At 38.7% G+C, this 21,000-nt stretch overlaps 1 protein-coding gene across 1 annotated transcript in view; it reads right to left on the bottom strand.

Moving 5' to 3' along the window:
• Nucleotides 1–13,183, bottom strand: part of TBC1D19 (TBC1 domain family member 19) — a 43,228-nt gene extending 30,045 nt beyond the window's left edge. Inside the window, exons 1-4 of the mRNA XM_072334604.1 lie at nt 12,936–13,183; nt 5,972–6,044; nt 5,145–5,190; nt 4,202–4,277 (exon numbers count right to left, since the gene is read on the bottom strand). Coding sequence (XP_072190705.1) covers nt 4,202–4,277; nt 5,145–5,190; nt 5,972–6,044; nt 12,936–13,034 — 294 coding nt within the window. The 5' untranslated portion in view covers nt 13,035–13,183. The remainder of the gene's footprint in view (nt 1–4,201; nt 4,278–5,144; nt 5,191–5,971; nt 6,045–12,935) is intronic.
• Between the last annotated feature and the right edge of the window lie 7,817 nt (nt 13,184–21,000).

Here is a 21,000-nt window from a genome sequence, read left to right as displayed (position 1 = left end):
GTGGCCTGATCTGTGGATAATTCCCCTGCAATTAATGCCAAGTAATATCAACTTCCTAGTCAAAGGACTTTGGATTTTGCTTCCATGATTACAGCTGCACTGGTAGTTTTTATATTTAATTTTGTTTTCTGCAGATGATGAGTCAAGCATCAACCAAATGAATGTGGGGACTCCTGTTAATTTCGTTTCACTCTATTTATCATTTGTAATTAGCTCTAGGCACAAATTTGACAACAGTTAGATACCATCTAACCATTTAAGCTCTTGAAATTTCTATCCAAAATGGGCTGCAGTTCATTAGACATGAAGCAAATGAAGGGAAGGGCAGAAGTTCAAATGTTACCTTAATGAAAAAAAAGAAAGAAAAAAATGTCTTAAAAAAAAAAGATCGTCTTGCCTATAATTTCTTCATCTTAGCTTCCATTTATAAGATTTTATGACATTTTCTATCAAACACAATAGTTCTCTTTTCAGTAACTTTTCTCTAAAATCAAGTCATCCCTTTGCCTTCTCCTCAATAAAGAAAACAGGCTGAGTATTGACTGTTACAAATATTCTCCTGATCACTGTAATTTTTATAATATTCTGTATAATGCTTGTTATTTCATTGCATTACTGTACCCAAATGCCTTCCAAATGCCACAATTACACAACAGCATGACACAAAACTATTTATTCTCTCATGGAAGAACAAACCATTAATGGTACTCTAGTTTGCTGGAGATGGTAGTTTTGTTGCTGGAAGAAATGAGAAGTGGGAAAGAACACAAAGACTACCAAACCATACATGCAAATGGAAGCAAAGAATTCAGAGGTGTTAGTAACAGTTAAAAGAACATGAAGTGAAACATTTAAGACCAAAACTTACAAAATACAATATGCCAAAATATAAAAGATGCAAAAGAAGCACAGTGGAGTGAGACAGCTTTGCAAAACTGAGCATTAGCTCATTCCAAAGAGTGATGGAGGCTGATACTCTTGACATGACAGTCAGCTGCCCAGCCGGAGCTGGGTAGGGTTATTGCACTGAAAGTGTAGCATGTTAGTAATCTATGGTGTTTAGCTTGTTATGAGCTTTGTAAGATCAAAATAGGACACAATTAGAATATGGTTTCTAACATCTCCCATGAAACAATTCCTAACATTTCTTTGCACTCAGCTTCTCATTTGTATCTTTACCTCTATTTGTTCTTATATATTTACACTGTCTACTTCGTTTCTGTATTGCTGTTAGAAGAAATTCTCCTAAATCAAGGAAAAGCTAAACTCAGAGAGAACTAAAGAGCTGACAAGGCTTGCATCATTTCTCCTCACCAAAATGCAGATATCAAAATGAAGAAGTCTAACAGATTTAAGAATTTTTCAACTCAAACCAGTGCCTGCTGGGCAGCAAAGCGAATTAGCAGTCTTCCATTTTTAAACCTACAATTGAGTAATTACACCTAGTCTGCATTAAGATGCTTAAGTAATAATTCTGCTACATAGCAAAGTGGGAGCAGGTGACCTAATCCCCTCAAATTGTAAGCAAATGAATTAGTATAGAGAACACCAGAGTGCGAAATTATCTGATGCCTTTAAGAGAGGTCCTGGATATTGTATGTGTCAATTTCCAAGAAACAAAAATAAATGAAAAAGAACCTCTGTTTAGGAAAGACCTAATCAAAGACTGAATGAAGAAGCTGAACCTAATGATCTACCTTAACTCAACTACAGGAAAAGCTCTTCAGCTACAGCACACAAAATTAAACAATATACAGCATGTTTAAGTTAATATTCAAAAATGTAAACATTAATTGCAGTACTTTTTCTACACTGAACAATGCCACCACAGCACGACTGATTTATAGCACACATTGATATGAATGCTCTGTCATTTCCTAGAAACCTGTTTTTATTTTGATACAATGAAAAGAATACAGGACATAAATCTAGGACTGCCAGCTAAGAATCAGAAAACATAATCAATTTGAGAAGAAAAAGGGTTAACCATGAACATTTTAATATCTGTCGTAAACAAGAAATATATGCAAATATAGTTTTAATTAGTGATTCAAAGTCATCCCAATAAGTGATATCAAAAAAAGTGATATCAGTTTTCAGAGAGTACTATCCTTATTTCCAGAATTCTGAAGTAGAACAAAACTAATTAAGATAGAAAAGGATAAAGAAAACGCCAGTGAACTCATAACAACAGAAAAAGCATCTTAAGCCATGCCTACGCATAATGACAATCAAATATAATGTATACGGAAAACATTTTTCTATTAGGACAAATATTGTTGATAGTAACAAAATATTCTTCTCCAACTGTTGTGATGCTAAAAGAGAAATAAGGACAAAAGGATCCACCTACAAATAAATCAGAAACAGTCTTCTACCTTCAAAATATTCATTAGATTTCTGATACCTGGTGGAAATAAATCAGTAAGTTTCCACTTTTAGTTTACTTCTAGTAGGCATCAGCAATCTGAATAATTGAATTTTAGCTATTTTCAAATATTTTAAATAAACAAAATCATGGAAACACTGACTTCATTAACTTTTTACATTGTTTACTGTTCTTCATTCAAAAGATTAACAAAATAAAACCTAGCTGAGATTCAACTGATCCCATCGCCCTTGTTTTCTTATGGGTCTACTACCCATAAGAAAATATGTGTGCCTCCGGTGGCGCAGTGGTAGAATTGCTGCTTGCAACACCAGAGGCCTGCGGTTCGAATCCCCCTGTGGCGCAAGTGGCAGAAATGCTGCTCTGCTACATAGAAGGGCTCAAATTCCGGGAGTGGGACTCGATGATCTCTAAGGTCCCTTCCAACTCGCACGATACTATGATACTATGATATGATGATACCAACAGTGATAAACGAGTGCCTCTCAAAAATCACATGCTCACACACACATCAGGGTGTTTGGATAATGCCTTGTTAATCCCCCAACCACACTCTTATGCAACTTTCTAACCATCACCACTTATCAATATTTCCCTGCAAAAACTATTTGTATTTCAAGAAAGAATTTGAAAGTAAGTATGCATAACTCTCTTTGAAATAGGTAAGTCCAACTTTGAAACAAGGAAACACGGAACTTCTCCTTATCTTTCCTAAACTATTAGAAAAACCATCCTTTCCACATGGTACCAAAAATACTGTGCTATCTAAGCACTATATACACTTTTATAAAAGAATAGCCAATTAAACCGGTTCAGACAAACACATACATACAGATGTATACAAGTATACTTGTGTATTTTTCATGTCAGCGTTCATTGATACGAGTGGTTATTTCCAGGTAGTAAATTGTAGCATTACATTCCACATCACAGTAGAAAATTTGTTTAAAACAATCCTTATGCCCACATCCTAAAGATAGAAAACCCAGTGCAGCACAATAAGACTTACTGCAACAAGCAACAAAATGATTGAAAAAGTAACACAATTTACCGAATAACTTGTAGAAGAATACTGCAATATATTTCCACGCACGGCTGAGTTAAATACAATTTTGCCTTTATCTCTGATATTCTGGTTAGATCACACTCTTAAAAATGGAAAGGAAAAAAAGTCTCAAAAGGAGCAAAATTGTGTTTCAAATAGCATGTAGTGATGAAAAAAAATATCCAATGAAGTAGAAATATTCTTCCCTTATACCAAAATCCTTGTTCAATATTTTATAGTCCTGTTTCACACATTCTCCCCTTCAATATTCCTTAAGCTCCTTAGCTCTAAAGCTTTCACCTTTCCTTCAGATTTCCAAGTATTGAAGATCTCTCTTCTTTCTGATCTCATTATCTACGCAGCTTGTTGTCTTTCATTGCCAAACTGCCTATCTAAATCTCTTCAATACAATATATTTGTAACCCTAAGTTAAATGACCCATATCTACACATCCTTTTCCCAAGAGAAATAAACTCTCCTTTATGTGCTTCACATAATCTCTGTTCTAAAATATTCACCCATCTGCCACTACATCCTACTTCTTCTGTAGCTGGAGAATTACTTGAGCATTTATGGTATGTATAAATACGTGACATATACATTATTATTAAACACTTCACACATACAATTACAAATCTGTATTTTTCCTAAGGTATAAGCCCTCAAAAATGCACATTAACATTAAAATTGAAATAACAAAATTAAAACAAACTTGAAATAGTCTAACCAAAGATATAATAAGAACTGTGAAATTGATAACAACCAACCTGTGCTTTCCTCATATAAGCCAGTGGTTCTTTCATATGCTCAGGAGGTGCTGCAGGATGACACGGTGAAGGATACCTTGAAGAAAATACAGTATACTTTAAATGTCATTTTGCTTTATTATTTGTAAACCTAAACATAATTTCTTTCATGAGAACAGTGACAAAAACACTGCATGCTATTATCAAAATTAAAAACAAATAGTATTTATTTTTTAATCATTTCTTCCTCATCCTTCCCTCACCCACACACACAGTTTCTCCCAATTTTTAACTGGTGACATATACCAGTACTTTGCTGAATCAAGACCCTTGTACCCTGAAGACATACCATTCAAAACTATTAACTGTATAAAGCTTAGTTAAAGTAGCAGAAGTATTTTTGCATAAACAATTTTTATTACATAATTGCAGTTTGGGCTGCGTGTATCGATTCACCTTTCAGTCTTTCCAGAGTGCAAATAGGCATTTATACACCCCAGAAGTCTAATTTAAAGTGAGCTAATTAATAATAAAGAGAGAATTTCTCAAATTTCAGTGTATTTATAACCATAGCAAATGTGATGACATTGATTCGCTAAGTCTAAAGATGTCAAACCTTAAAGGTATTTGAGCACATAATACTGTTACAAACATCTGAAGATAACTTTTAATTCATTTGCAATATCTAACTCAGCTACAACAGAATTACATTATGGATTTTGGTACTTCTGGAAGTAAAACAACAAGGAAATGATTAAAGTAATGTTTAAAAATATGGGAAAATACATCTAAGTCCAGCATTTGTACCAGGATGAGAAAGAAATGACACTTCACAAGCAGAAATGAAGCAGGCACCCTTGACTTTGCACATGATAGCAACACATCATACACCTTCACATACAAAGGAATGAAAAGGAATTCACGCAAACAGAACTTAATAAATTAACGCGCTAAATAAACTCACACAATGAGTTCACTATAAACAGCATTCTGAAGCTTCTTTTCCCAACCTGTTAAAATAAAAATTAAAAATAAAAATAAAAACAAACCAACAAAAAACATTAGACAACTTTAAGAAATTAATACTAATGAAACGTGAATCAAAGATTACTTTAGACTTGCTAGAGTTTTCTGTCCTGTCTCAATTCATGTCTACATAGTGGACAGACAGGAAGAGAGGAAGACACCTTAACCTAATAAAGGTAGGTAAAACTACAAGTTAAAGTCTGCAAAAAAGGTTGAATATCCTTTATTTCCATCTGCTGTTCAAATAATTATGATACAGCTTTGGTTAAACAATTATAAGCTATTTCTCTGAAACCACCATATTTTTAAAACAACTATAAATGTTAATAGAAATAGCATTCCTGGTGATTACAAACCTTATATCACTGATAATCAAATCTTTACATTATGGAGTACTATATCCTACAACTTCCAGTGGAAATTTACTGAAGGGTGTAATTTCCAAAAGGACCTCCACAAATGCTAATTTCCATTTTCCAAATGTCCTGGACTCCTACTTCATTCATAACTTTCAAATATATATATATATATATATGTATATATATATATATATAAATTACCAGTATCCTGTAGAATGACAATATCAGATTTCTGCATCTCTTGTTGAAATGCTGCCAGAATACAAGAATATTTCCCCTATTTATTTTCTCTATCCTGTTTAGTAATCTAATAAAGTTCTCATCCACTATTTTGTGTACATTTAACACCATCTCCGTGTTGAAGTGCCAACAACTACACATCTTAACTATGTGAAGTATCACAAACCTGATGTCTTCAGAAAATCCTTTATGTCTTCTTTTAGTGATTCCAGTTTAATTTCTGGGTTGTGTAGGCTAATCTAATGTGAGAAAATAAATAAATTAATAAATGAGCGTCAAGCATTCGTTATAAAGAAGGCAATATGTGTATTTAGTTATGAAATAAGAAACAAACAAGCTTAACGTTGAACACACACGGTAAACCACTTCCTAGTAACTTGAAGGTAGTTGTTACAGTCAAAAAATAATAATTTAAAAAAAAAAAAATCAGCTGACTTTTTCCTAAGTCAACATCTTTGTTTTTATGTCTGTGATAAAAGCTGTATGCAGGTAAAGGAGAAGGACTACCTGTGACACACACTTACTATTCCTATGTACCCTACCTACAGATGCCAGGTTCTACACATTAAAGGACTGGTCACTGCCATGATCAAATGGAAAACGTTCCACAGCTTTCTTCCAACTAAACTTCCCACCGTTCACCCACCAAATAAGAGGCGCCATCTTCAAACTTCAAATAAAACCTGGACCAAACATTCACCTCTGCAGCTGTCATTACAAGGTATATACAGCAATATGCAGTGAAGTGCATTTGACAGATGTCAGCTGGACAACAATTAGCTTTATAATCCTGCTGCAGATTCTCCAGCAACAGCATGAGCAGCTGCTATGGTATCTCCTATAGCTAAACCAAGAGGAGAAAACAAAGAGACCAAAATGCTCCAAAAGGACAACAACCTAAAACTCAGGATTTTCTTGAAGTAGCTTTAATGCATAATTTCCAAATCACAAACAGCTGGTTGGTACTAGAGGATATAAAGCCAGAGGACAGGAGAATAGCAACCCTGGTTGCTGACCTGAAATTAACACCATGAGACCTGTGAAACTTACCCCCAGCCATGCCAGAGCAAGGCATGTTAGAAGCACACAGCCACTTCAGCTCCCCATAAATGCAGGATACTGCTTACCAAAAGCTACTAAGCAACATGCTGGAGACATGTCAGCTGTTGTCTATTATGATAACTCATGCTGCTAATAGACTTTCATGCTCATGCAGTGTGTCAGCACAGACAACACTGCTGACAGCACGGCAAGCTTTTGTTCCATCACACTCAGCTAACAAACTCCACATCCTTGTCATCTGCCTTGCATAGAAAGGCACATTTGCTGTGCAGCACAGCTTGCTAAAAGACTTGGTCTACATACATTCATAATGCAGAATTTTTAAAAATCTTTCTATTTTTCCCTGTAAAAAAGGGGAGAATGACTGAAAAAAGCTACTAGCCTCACCAATTCTCCTCTTATTTTAAGTCACTTTACTACAGATGTTGAAGTCTTTAATATTTGTGTATTACTGCATTTGCAAAGAGAACACAGGCATGCTTTTTGAAACAGAAAGATGGTCAATAAGGACAAACCACAAGGTGTAAAGAATTGCTACAGAGCCATAGACATTGCTGTTGCTAAGGTCTTTTTTACTGTACATGAGATTATAGATCTATTCAATACCCAAAACACAAGAATCTGGCAGACAGTCCAGCTTGTGGTTGCAGCCAGCTGTAACACAGCAGAACACATCCTAGGGCTATATAATATCGCCAAAGAAAAGGCTCATTTGGACAGGATAAAGGAAATCCCCTCTGAATTGCTTCCTCTTTGGATTTTATATGGGTGTTCATGGGCATTAAATTAAGGAGTCAAGAAGACAGAGATGATCTTCCAAAATTAGTAGACCGGATCTCCTACATACTTTAATTTCTTCTTTGGATAACTACTCTAACTCTACTGCCTATGGCAGGAGGGCTTGGAGCTATGTGATCTTTAAGGTCCCTTCCAACCCAAACCACTTCCGTGATTACAAGTTATTTCTGTTAGTAAATTTTCTTATTAGTTGTTAACACTATACTGCAAAAAAACATTAAGGTATTTCAGGAGCTTTTGTTTTGAACTGCTTGATTCAATGTACTGCCTAAATATTATTTGCATTTTTGTCCACTATGGGTTTGGTTTTTGTTTTTTTCATGGTAGCATGAAAAACACATTGACAACATTTTCTTATATTGAAAGCATTACTATGATTTACACTGATAAAAACTCTGACTACGGCTTACTGGGGAAAAAAGAAACCCACACCGTGATGAGACATACTGATGAATTGAATTAATTTCCTGCATGATCAAAATGCAAGGTACACAGAAACAGGATGACAGACTCTCCAATTTTAATATACACATATTGATGAATGAGTATCTACCTTTTTCTTCTTCCTAATCTATCAGGAAGATCATAACAGGCAGAGTAAAGGAAAAGGAGCAATGGTAGATAAAGAATGGCAGCCAGACCAGGGAAGAAATGATGCCACTCACGGGCTCAGTCAGGCCAAGGCTGAGTCCTGAGACAGGGATAAACACAGCGTATTTTAGCAAACAATACAAATTATTTTTTAACAGTGCTCATGCCTACTGGTGTCCTTTCCAGTCTATGGAAAGTCCTTTCCATGGCACTGTGCATATTTTTATGGATAGGACAGCAGGGTCCAAGGGTTGGGTGTCTGCCTTCATCAACAACCTCTGTCCACTCCTTGTTAATCAAGGGGCAACTGGCTGTTGGACATTCCTTCTCAAAACAAAGCATCAATGCAGCATTTGTCAGCACCTTCCGGTCCTTCAGCTGTACAGAAGAGAAAGCAGAACTTTTGGACAAAAAATTTTGCCAAAACTTCTTACAAGTGTCTCAGGTACCATTAGCAATCATTTGTGTTTATATCTCATGCACAGCTTTGACTTTGGTACCGTATCCTGTTAAGAAGTGAGCAGTCGTAATCAGAAACGATTCAATTAGGATCAAGCTGACTTGATCAAAGTCACTTCAATTACTATCACAGCAATTCCAGTATAAACACTCTCTAAACACCTAAAAATCCTACAGAGTTAAGGGAGTGATTCTGGATTTATTCTACACATTTCCGTAACCAAAAGAAGGATAATTCTGAGCATAACTAAGCCAACTTCAGCAAGTATAAAACCCTGAATGCACTAACGCTCTTCCAATGCTTGCACATTTCTATTGTAGTTAAACTAAGGGTGAAAGTATTATGAACTTTCCAATGTAACTTAAACATGTCAAAAATCCAACAGTTGAAACAGACAGCTTCTATTTGCGTCATACTGAAATAAACAGTTTCAAACACTGCATTCTCCCACAAGATATACAAGACACATCAATTACACACCAACAATGCACTATTCAAATTGTTTCATTTCAATATAAAATTAGTGCTTCAAATAAAACAAAAGTTAAATGAAACATAATTCATATTCCTAAAATATAATAATAATAATAATAATATCTGTGAGTTAAACCCACATCACTCATATTGTTCCCGAACTCCACAATCTGTTCACAGTGTTCATAATTGCACACATCTTAAAATTAATCATACTGCAATGTTGCTGCTGGACCAATTAGACCAAAGTACAAGCTCTATCAGAAGGGGATAGCAAGTCATTTGTCAATTGCAATGCACAAAAAGGAATCATTAATTATCTGTGATGATGACTCATGAGCCTATGTTTACTTGCTAAGTTTTATTAAATAAATACTGCATTCACAGAAACATTTTCTTTCTTAATACGATCTTCTGTTAAGTAGGAATCATTCTCAATTTCTCTTTTTTAAATGTTAGGGAAAAAATGTCATAAAATAATACCTTCAGAAATCTTGCAAACCTTTACACCAAGTGAATTAATCTAATAAGTTCACACACACGCCCTCTCAAAGCACACACTCAGGCAGCATCCCAACTCCAGGAGGCATCGCTCCCAACGCTCCTCTCTTCCCTCCCCCATTCTAAGTCTTGTGAATGTCAGTAGCTCTCACTCAGATCAATAGTCCCTTTAGATCCTTTGGAAGTAGTTACAAGTCTCCTCCAAGAGTGCTGATGGTATCCTCTTCTCTGGACAGCCATTCTGATCATGTATTCCAGCTTAGCTCCTTGCCATACCCTGCTGATACCTACAGACAGCTCTTGTAACCTTTCACTACTCCCCAGATGTGTTCCCTCTCCCCTCCACCCTACACACCTGAGTTATCAGACTGAGGTGGGGGTGTCTGGGCCAACTCCTGCACTCCAGTTTCAGCTTATTCAGTCAGCTCTGTCTTGATCTGCTACAAGCTCTCCTTCAAGTACTCCCACCACAAGTAACCTACAAGAAACACAAATCTGCAAATGTCTATGCAGAAAACACCAGTAGGGATTCCTTGTTTTCTGAGTATTGTTTGCTTCACAGAGCTTAATTTAGAACCTTTGTTTCACTTTATTCTCATCTGCTTTAGGAAAGATCTTCAGGAAGAAACTACTAGGGCTTATACCTTATTTTACTTCTATGTTAAAGAAGCTTTACTTGTTATTTGCCTCTGGTCACCTGGCAAGTCAGAGTCAGATTTCTATTAGAGGTCTGAAGAGAACAAACATTTTTAATATTCTGTTAAACATTCATATTTAAAAGGTGGTGTCAGATCTCGGAATCATTCTATTTGATCTCACACTAAATTTCCTGCCTGAAGATTTCCACATCTCAGTTTTTTCTAGTCACCCTACATTATCCCTTAAAAACATTTCAGAAAAGGAAGGTCACAAATGGAGTTCCCTGGGTCTGTCTCGGGACTGCTGCTCTTCAATATCTTTATCAGTGACACAGATAATAGGATTGAGTGAACCTTCAGCCAGTCTGCTGATGACACCAGCCTCAGTGGTGCAGTTGATACAACAGAAAGAAGGAATGCCATTCAGAAGGACCTGGACAGGCTTGAGAAGTGGGCTCACATGTACCTCATGAGGTACAAAACCAAATGCAAGGTGTTGTGTTTGGGTCAGGGCAACTCCAGGTATCTGTACTGGGAGAATTCCTTGAGAGCATCCTTGGGGGTGCCAATGGACAAAAAGCCAAGTTGGGGGTCCCAAAAGACATGAACAAACTGTACCCTGGGCTGTATCCAAAGAAGGGTGGCTAGCAGGGAGAAAGAGGTGATTGTCCCCCTCTACTCAGACCTTGCAAGGCTCCATCCAGAATACTGTGACCAAGCCTGGGGGCGGCACTACAGGATGGATGCAGAACTGCTGGAGCAAGTCCAGAAGAGGGCCACAAAGCCTCTAAATGAGCATAGAGTGAAAAGGTATGCTCATCTTTTTTTCTGCATTAATCTCGTTGCATTAGCTATAGACACACTATCAACATTAAAACTCATCCTATAGAATTATCCAAACATTTCTTTTTCCAGCCTTTATTAACAAGCACTTGACTCTACCCTATTTCACTTCTCAGGACAAAAATGTGATTATCTCATGATACCTGTGACAGTAGATCATTTTGCACCCACGGTGAACTTATTTTAAAGACATTGTGCATCACAGCCCCTGACACCCGCACAGGCTGCGTCAAACAGAGCACTGGTGGGATCAATTCATAACCACAGGCCTATTCTATCACCTCTTACAAATAACACCAGGAAATTGTGTTTTGCTCAAAATTATTAACAGGTGAAAGAGATTGTTCATTCTGAGCTCTCCTTCCTAGACCCTAAAGAAGAGATCAATTTATAAAACAGCTAAAATAACATTTACAAGACATCTTAAAAATATCTAGTGATATTAAAATTCACCTTGTGTTCAGTTGTGACTCATATTTTCAGAGATGCTGGGTATTTCTGAGGAATGAGACTCAGACTTCTAACTGTCCTAATAAGGGCACTGATAAAGTTCCCAGGTACTACATACCACAATCACACACCAAGTCCCAGACACACAGAGCTTCCATGACTGAACAGACACATAGGCATCATGGCTGTGAATGAGGCCTCCAGGAGTCAGAGGGCAAGAGAACAAAAGCAGAGATGAGCATGCTTTTCATTGTCATCAGAAATGGAGTTGTTGGAAGAGATTCCTGTTCTGAAATCCCTTCACTCTCTAAATGCCACGTCAGGCTCTTTGTTTGAATGAATTTAGAGAGCTGCCACTCAACAAGAGCACAGCAGACGCGTTTAAGACAGTATTAAGGACCAAACCGGCAGGTGCTTCTAACAAGAACAGAAACAAAGAAGGTACTTGGAGGGTGGTGACGCACTGGAACAGGTTGCCCAAGGAGGTTGTGGATGCCCCATCCCTGCAGGCATTCAAGGCCAGGCTGGATGTGGCTCGGGGCAGCCTGGTCTGGTGGTTGGCAATCCTGCACATAGCAGGGGGGATTGAAACTAGATGAGCATTCTGGTCCTTTTCAACCCAGGCCACTTTGTGATGTCTCCTGCTGGAGAAAGACTCAGGGACACTCAGAGAAGAAAACCATGTTTCATTCCAAAACTAACCAAAACGAAGGCAAATAACGGGCGTTCTGCCCAGAACCGAATCTCTATAACTTCACACATTGTTTATGAAACATAAAACCCAAAATTCTATGAAATCAAAACCCGAATAGTTCAGTAAAGCACAATAATGGCTACAGCACCAATACCATGTTATTATGGTTATGAAAACAGAAACAAATTTAATCTCATGAGAGATCACCTGGCACATAAGAAGCCGAGGTCTCAATGCAGACCAGTAACTAAACACAACTACTTTCCCGGCTACAAAACGAACTTTTCGCGTGCATTCTCCATTTATTTTCACATCCTTTCGCCAAACCCCCGTTTCCCCAGAGGGCACTTCGGAGGAGGGCACAGAAGGGGGACAAAGCTTCACAAATCGCAGATTATAACCCAAAGCCGTTCACTATCTGAAGGAGATGGGCAGAAGGCAGTGTCCGCACGCTGCCTGTCAAATCCTCCAGCCTCAAGAGGGAGGAACGACAAACAGAGTGACCGGACAGGCGGAGAAGGATGGCAGGAGGCCGCGGGACCGCGCGGAGCAGGGACACAACGCTGGGAACAAAGCGGCGAGGCGGGGAGAGGGAGCCGGGCCTGGGTGCGGGGCTCACCCGGGCCTGTCGCTCCAGCTGAGAGTGGAGGCTGGAGCCCTTCAGCCGCTGCACGATCCGCGCTATGGTGAGGGAGAGCCCGCCGTCCTCCTCCAGCATCACGGTGCCGCCGAGCCTCCACACCGGGCCGCTCTCTCCGCAGCGCCGCGCCCCGCACGCGCCGACGTTACCGGGCAACCGCGCGCGTTGGCCGGGCGGAAAGCGGCGCCTCGCTGAAGGGTTCCGCCCTGCACGATGGGACCGGCGGGGACGTGGCGGCTGCCGACCCGCTCAGCGCCCTGCAGGGCCATGCTACCGCCTCGGCCTGGCGGGTACCTCTGGCCCGAGGGCTGTGCTCACACAGAGCTCTGTGTGAAATGCGATCCTGCTGCTGTTTACTAAGTGAAACCATCTAATACGACCCAATGGGAAATAAATCGGAAGCATAAGGAAATCTATGAGCAGATCCAGGGATTTTGCAGAATCGTAGGAACGTGGAGCGGTTTAGGTTGGAAGGGTTTAAAGGGTACTCACAGAGAACCTGCTTTGTCAGGGGGGTTGGACTCGATGCTCTCTGGAGGTCCCTTTCAACCCCTACGATTCTGTGATCCAAATGGCCCAGGGGACTGGCTGTGAGCCTTTCAGTGCTGGCTCAATGATCACTTAAAATAGCATTTTTGTTATCATATTTAAGGCTTAATTAACATGTTTGCCTTTGCATTGGAAAGGATCAAGCTTTCTCATTCAGCCAGTGAGTCTATCAGCAGCTACAAGGCAGAATCCTCTTGAACTGTTTCTCAGCTGGAAGTGACACAGCTTCCAACCCATGTCAGAGCAGTCAGAAAGATTAACTTCATAAAGAAACTTTAGCTGTGATTTAAGTGGCTTTTCACTGGTGTGAGGTAGCTGAATTCAAACCCTTAAAGCTTGAGAGACAGTTTAAAATGTTACTGCCATGTGCCTGGGGTATATTTTCTATATTCGATGCTATATTTTCATACCATATACTGATGGTATGAAAAGCAACATCAGTCACACAGCTTTTTTGATGTGTGCTTCATGGGGATGATATGAGGTAGTAGACCTGTATTCCAGTAAAGCTTTATTGCAATCTTGAATATTTTACCCCTGTGTGCTCTGTAATTGAAGCTGAGTACCAGGAGCCAATACAACCTTCATTTAAACAGGACAGCTGTGTAGCACCAGGTGCAGCACACTGGCTGGTGTGAATGCAAGGAGCTCCAGTCCACTTAGCCCTTCTGGGAAAATCTGTTCCTATGTACATCACCATGTAATCAAATTCTTGCTTAGTAACCTAATTTACTAAGTCAAAATATTAATTTAGAAAACCCCAGAATCATTAATCAGCAATCTAAGAGATTTCTAGGAGTTAACATGGAAAAGCTGAAGACTGACTTCCAGAGTAAATAATCAGTATTCATTTCTAGCTCTGAGGATGTTTCCCTCCAAAACACAGAATTTTATAACATACTAAAATATCAGGGCAATGTTTTCATTACTGTGAGTTTTGCAAGTGAGCAAAGCCAAAGCGAGGAAGTGAAGATAATTGTAATCAACTACCTTGCTATATATATATGTATATATATCAGTAGATGTAACAGGTATAAAAACACATCTGAACTCACAGAACCACAGAATTTTAGGGGTCGGAAGGGACTTCTAGAGATCATTGAGTCCAACCCCCCTGCCAAAGCAGGTTCCCTACACCAGGCAGGTCTCACAGGTAGGCGTCCAAGCGGGACTTGAATACCTCCAGAGAAGGAGACTCCACAACCCCCCCTGGGCAATCTGTTCTTGCTCACATACATGCGGAACTTCACATGCTCTAGGAAGGGCTCTCATCTCTCTGCAATCTCTTTTGACTTCTCTGAAAGCTTTTCTGAATAAAATGAAGTGTAAAGGAAAGCATTAATAGAAGTTCAGAGATGAAAGTTCCTTAACCAACTGCTAAATTGAAACCCTACGGACAATTCTCTCCTCAGTTCATGGAGAGGTGAGGAAATCACGTGCCCAGCAGTCTACCAGTGCCTTGAATAGTTTCAGTTTACATCAAATTTTTTATCAGTTCTTCACTCACAAACATATGCAAAGTTGATGGCAACAGTAATCACATTTTCTTTTCTCTTTGTGTTGAAAGTTAACAAGATATTGGCCCACATACCCAACTGAACAAGAATATAAAGTATAATAGTTTTGTGTGCTAGTTTATACTAAAATTCTGTGAAGGCTTTACACAGAGACAGCTCTTTTATTGCTGAGAAGGTTCATTTGTTTGTGTAGGAACATCTGTTTAGAGAGGCACATGAAAAATAAAACAAACAAATAAACAAAAAAACCCACTAATGTGCCATTAAGCTCCAGAGATCAATACCTATAAGTCCAGGCTTTTACACTGCAGATGCAATTAGTGTGTAAAGAAGCCTTACTTCCTTGCCTGGCATAATCCTCAGCTGCAAACGAATGATTTCCTACAGCTGGCAACCTTCACTCTAAACCTATCTTAGTCAACTTCACTCCCACATCTGTCACTATCTATTCCTTGTTTTTCACAGCTTTTTCCAATCTGTTTTCCTTCCTCTTATGTATTGTATTTTTTTTCTCCTGCCAGTTATGTCTCCAATATGAGTACGAAAATTGTTTCTTATGAATGCCAATCAAAGCCAAAAAACAAGGGAATATAAAGAGATTATTTCTACAGCATCTTTCTGAGTACTCTTAACCGCTTTGTGTGCATCCTTACCATATCCAGTTAAGAAATCTCATGCTTAAGTGCTTGCCTCTTCTTCGTTTCCTTACAAGGAACTTAAGCATAGCAGCTTAAGAAATATAGGGTCATTGTTAAAAAATATCATTTGAATAACAGTCATTGGCAGAAATCCCAACATGAATGGTATTCCTGTTAGCCCGTCCCCACTAGATGACACAACTAGTTTAACTTTGTCGATGTGGTAAGGATTGGGCCATTCCTGCTTTTTCATTGTGATTTACTTTACTCTCAAGTAAGCAACTGCAGTACAGTCAACATAGAATTGTTTTATGAAGTGCAATGCCACATACCAAAGGTAGCATTCTGGTTTTGGCAGGTCTGGTGTGTCTGTTTTCTTGGGGTTTTTTTGTTTGGTTTCACTTTTTTGTTGTTGTTTTTGTGGTCTTTTTCCTCGTCATCCTTGTCCTACACCCTGAACACTAACTCTTCACCATCATTTCTCACCTCCAGTACAGTTTCACTGCTCTATAATTTAACACATCTTTATTGTGCTTTGTACTGAGTTACTGCAGTTTGCTATAACTGATACTAGTATCCCAACTGGCTTGTATTTATCTGCCAGTGTAGATCTGGAAAGCATCGGGAATTTGGCAAGGGAAAGTAAAAATTGCCAAGTCAGTAGCTACAATATTTCACCCATGGCCTGTCCCTCTTTTCCCACTGGGTTTTATTTCGAGAGAAGGGGGGGGCTCTAAATCAACAGATCATACATGATGCATTGTCATCTTTAAGGCCACATAAGACAACATGCGTTTTAATACTGCCTCGTAATTATGAAGACTACTTTCTTTCCTGGAATGTATGTCGGTTGCCTCCTATTTATTTTCATAGAAACTACAACAGATACAAAAAGCACAATGACACCATTAGCTTGGCATTTTTGCTAGCAATGGACAAGAGCCCACATGCTGCCCTCCTAAAAGATTGAAGCACTTGCCACTGTAGGTGAGACTTACATTTTCCTGAGTAACAGTGAGATAACGCTGTCTAGAGGAACTACACATTACACTCATTAGGGTAACATCACTGTTCTATACCCACTCAAATGAACACATCAAGATACGACTGCTCAAAGAAAAACCAAACTTTCAGTTCTGCATTTGTTTTTCCCAGTCCATCCTTTTTTTCTAGCATGCACATTTCCTCCTAGTTTTCATGCTTCTACCACCATTCTGACCAATTTATGAGCACTCAGTACGATTGTAATTTAGTCAAACTAACCTAAGGGGCACAGGGGGTTTGCCACTACTGTCACAGAGTTGCTAAAAGTTGTTTTTTTCTTGTGGAATTCAATGTCTCATCTCTTTTGAAGTGCCATCATGCCTCTAATGCAAGCAGAAATTTGCTTGTGAGTTGAAAGTGTCAGGTTCAAGTAGCTGCTCCCTGGGTTTCTCAGTCATTCAGCTTGTTTCAAAGCATAGCATTCAGTCCTTCACTCAGTGTGGTCGCTCTTTATATTGGACTATTGCAAATTAAGCTTTAATCTCGGCTATGGTCCAACATCCAGTGGTTTTCTTTTGCAATCAGAACCAGGATATATCACTTATAGCTGCTAACGGAGAAATGTAACAAAAACTACAAATGCAAGAAAAATGAAATTTCTGTCAGTGACCCATTTTCACCAATTTTAAGCTTTATTTTAATCACTTCCCCAAAAAATGGCAATACATTTTGACAAGTTTCAATATTTCTTAACAATAATCAGTCCCTGTGGAGTAATGAGATTTTTTTTTGCCCAAATACCTCAGATGCAATCTGAAGAATGTAGGAAGCTTAGATGCATCTTCACTCATAAGGGCAGAAAACATCTCTTATTGCAGACTATTGTTCATGAAAAGTAATATATTTTATCTAATACACAGCTGAACTTGGGAGCTAGACTTGACTGCCAATGACATCAAGAATTATCAGTCCAGCTTTAGGAGTATCACATTGCTTCAGCTCTTGATTTGAGGTGATTTCCTACCAGACCTTGCCTTTATGCAGGTTTAATCCTTCCTACAGAGGATTATGTATCTCAAGTCATAGCATCTTTTGCTGGCACTTTTTAATGGCATTGCTGAGTCATAATAGCAACTGTCAGTTTTGAGCCATGTAAAACCTGCACAGAGTCCATAATTTTTCTAGTGCTATTAGTTTCAGTTACTTTGTCATGTGTTTTGTTATTAATCAAGCAACCCAGCCTTGAGCACTATCATTCTGGATTTTCTGGTTCTTAAAAACCCATGTGCACACAAGACTTTTAAAATACAATTATACAGAGGTTGGATTTCATAAGCTTACAAAAGAAATGAAGCCTGTTGGTCAAAGACAATTTTGAAGAAAAAAACGTTCTAAATGACAGATGCAGTCTATATACAGCATAGTATATTTACAGCATAGTATACGCACTTCGTACTTGGTATGTATTTTAATTATAAATTGTATGTTCAGCTGTCATTATGTCTGTCTGGAAATTCACACAATTATTGTATATAGGCAAACCTTCTAAAAGATGTTCTTCAGCGCTCACATGCATTTCCCCAATATGCATGGACCTTTAGTTTAGACATTTCTCTTAAGGTTCTGCAAACACTAGGGCAGTAAGTAAGAAATGCATTAAACTCTCACACGGGAGTTTCTCAGCTGACGTATTCTAGACACAGATTATTAGGACATAGGTATGGTACTGTAAGATTCTGTGTTGCCTTTTCAATCCTATTGATTTCAGTGAGACCGTATGATATAAACACAAACAGAACTTAGATTTCACTTGTGGCAAGATACCTAAATCACTAAGGAGCAGTTCCATAAACTTCAGAGACAGAATGGGGATCCCTTCTTGGATACCAATTCTAGGTAGTTCTTTATATTCCTCTAGTTACAATTTTACGACAAGTAATTTATCCTCTTTCTAAGTTCTTAATTATTAATAGGAAGCATTAGTAAACTGATTAGATACTTTGTTACATTTTCAAATAGAAGATTCAGAAGTAAAGAATAAACTAAGAGGATAAGAAAGCTCCTGTAAGGTTCTGTATTCTTTTCTGTTGGTTAGGGTAGGGTTGGAAAATGACCAGATACAGTAATCATTACAAAGAACGCTCTGGCTCACAGTGATCCTCATTTCCCTTGCTAACATTTTTCAGATATCCTTCTTCTTGTCTTCTGCTTCCTTAACCTGATGGCTGCTCTGTTAAAAACACAGCCAGATGTGCCAGCAAGATAAATTACCTGGTGGAAACACTGAATGAACTGAACATGGCAAGCAGAACAGTCCTAAGTTTCTCACAGTTTCTCATAGTCTTGTCTACAGTGATGATGATTCTCTTTCTTTGTACAGACATATGCTTTCTACCTCTGAAAAGAAGCACGGCACACCGAATAAATATCTTAACCAACTATGGAATAGAGTCTTGTCTGATAGATCACAGGCAGTGTCAGGGGCCTGAAGAATCCTATACTGAAATACCTGGGATTGTCCTGTTTTAGACTAAAATAGGTTAAGTCAAAATGTAAAATGGAGCCTTGATTTGTAAACAAAGTTGCTCCATTTACATACAAGAATAGATTATAGAAGAAAACTGTATGAAAAGTTTAAATACTGTGCTGCCTCTTATGGGAATTGTTGAGTAGGCACAAAACCCAACTAGATAGACTGCTTTTACTGTGGAAGTAAGTTCAAAATAAGAATTGGCATAAGAATTCAAGGCAAGCACCTAAAAAGAGTGGAATGAGCAGGTGAAAGTGCAAGCATGTGTAAGACAGTTCTCAATGCTGTATGCAAAGCCATTGAATTGCAGTCTACATCCTTGTTCTCATTAACCCCTCAAATACATATTTTTATACAAATCTCTGTAATAGGAGAGGAGAGGAGAGGAGAGGAGAGGAGAGGAGAGGAGAGGAGAGGAGAAGAGAGGAGAGGAGAGGAGAGGAGAGGAGAGGAGAGGAGAGGAGAGGAGAGGAGAGGAGAGGAGAGGAGAGGAGAGGAGAGGAGAGGAGAGGAGAGGAGAGGAGAGGAGAGGAGAGGAGAGGAGAGGAGAGGAGAGGAGAGGAGAGGAGAGGAGAGGAGAGGAGAGGAGAGGAGAGGAGAGGAGAGGAGAGGAGAGGAGAGGAGAGGAGAGGAGAGGAGAGGAGAGGAGAGGATGACAAAACAGTTCAGGAACACTGTACAGATTTGCCCTGGCTGAGCTTGTCGATCATGGACATGAGTAAGTAGTAATATAGGAGTGTAATTGGAGGAATATGTACTGTCAGAAGGATAATTGTGGTATAGTTACCAGACAGCTAAGGCAGAGAGCATTTTGCAGCCAGATTTTCCCTGATCCAGCTCCGGGAGTTGAGACCCCTGAGCTGAATACTGCCATAGTCCATCTTCCTCAGTAGGATGCCTTACTGCTCTTTCTAATTATTTTTACCTTAAATTGCTTTTGTTCTTCATTGGAAGAATCCCTGCAGCCAACTGGCCTACCCACTGTTTACCAATGGACATATTTTCCAGAGCAGATGGGACAAAAATTGCTCCCCAGATTGAATATAGACATAAACTAGTAGCCACGTGGATAAAAATTTCTGGTTTTTGTCTGAAATTGCATTTGGGCTTGTACCCACAGAGAGCTGCAGCAGGGTACATTTCTGCTGGATAGCATATAGTTATTTAAAATGTAGCAGAAAAATTCCTTCTTGGAGTTTTTCAACACACACATACCAAGTTTTTTTTGTTTAAGTTAAATTAGATGTACAATAAAGGCAGCATTCAGAGGGTTTAGATCAGTGAGATGTCTTTCCCCCCACATATGTACTGACACATAGAGAAATAATAAAGGGAGAAGACACCAACTATTTAAGGAAGATGCTTTCAAAACTTAGTTAATATTTTCCTGCAAGTGTGTCCGTAAAGGTTTACAGTGAGAATAGGCATGGCACAAAGACTTAGAATAGCCTACAGAGCAGATATGATAAGTGATTTAGAGGAGAAAATGCTTGTATTTACACATATGTATGCACATCCCAAATATATATACCTCATCCCACCTACATCTATAGGTGTATACATTCCATAATCATGTGGATGCTTAGAAAAACACTTTACTCTGGCATTGTTATATAGTGTTTTAAAGGCACCAAAACTGTAACACAGCCACGACAAAAACATGACCTATGGCTTACTCCTACTTAAAACAGAAAATCAAAGTTTATTCAGTAATTTATATTATGATCTGTTTTTTAAGATTTGATTTTAATATTTCTCACATGATCCAAGCTGAAATTTCCAGCAGTCTCTAAATAATGTCCTGTAAATGAGATTTTTCAGCGTGA

Source organism: Excalfactoria chinensis, chromosome 4 (assembly GCF_039878825.1).
Source record: "Excalfactoria chinensis isolate bCotChi1 chromosome 4, bCotChi1.hap2, whole genome shotgun sequence".
Classification (NCBI taxonomy): Eukaryota; Metazoa; Chordata; class Aves; order Galliformes; family Phasianidae; genus Excalfactoria; species Excalfactoria chinensis.
Note: the sequence above shows the minus strand (reverse complement) of the source record. Positions and strands in the feature narration are given on the sequence as shown.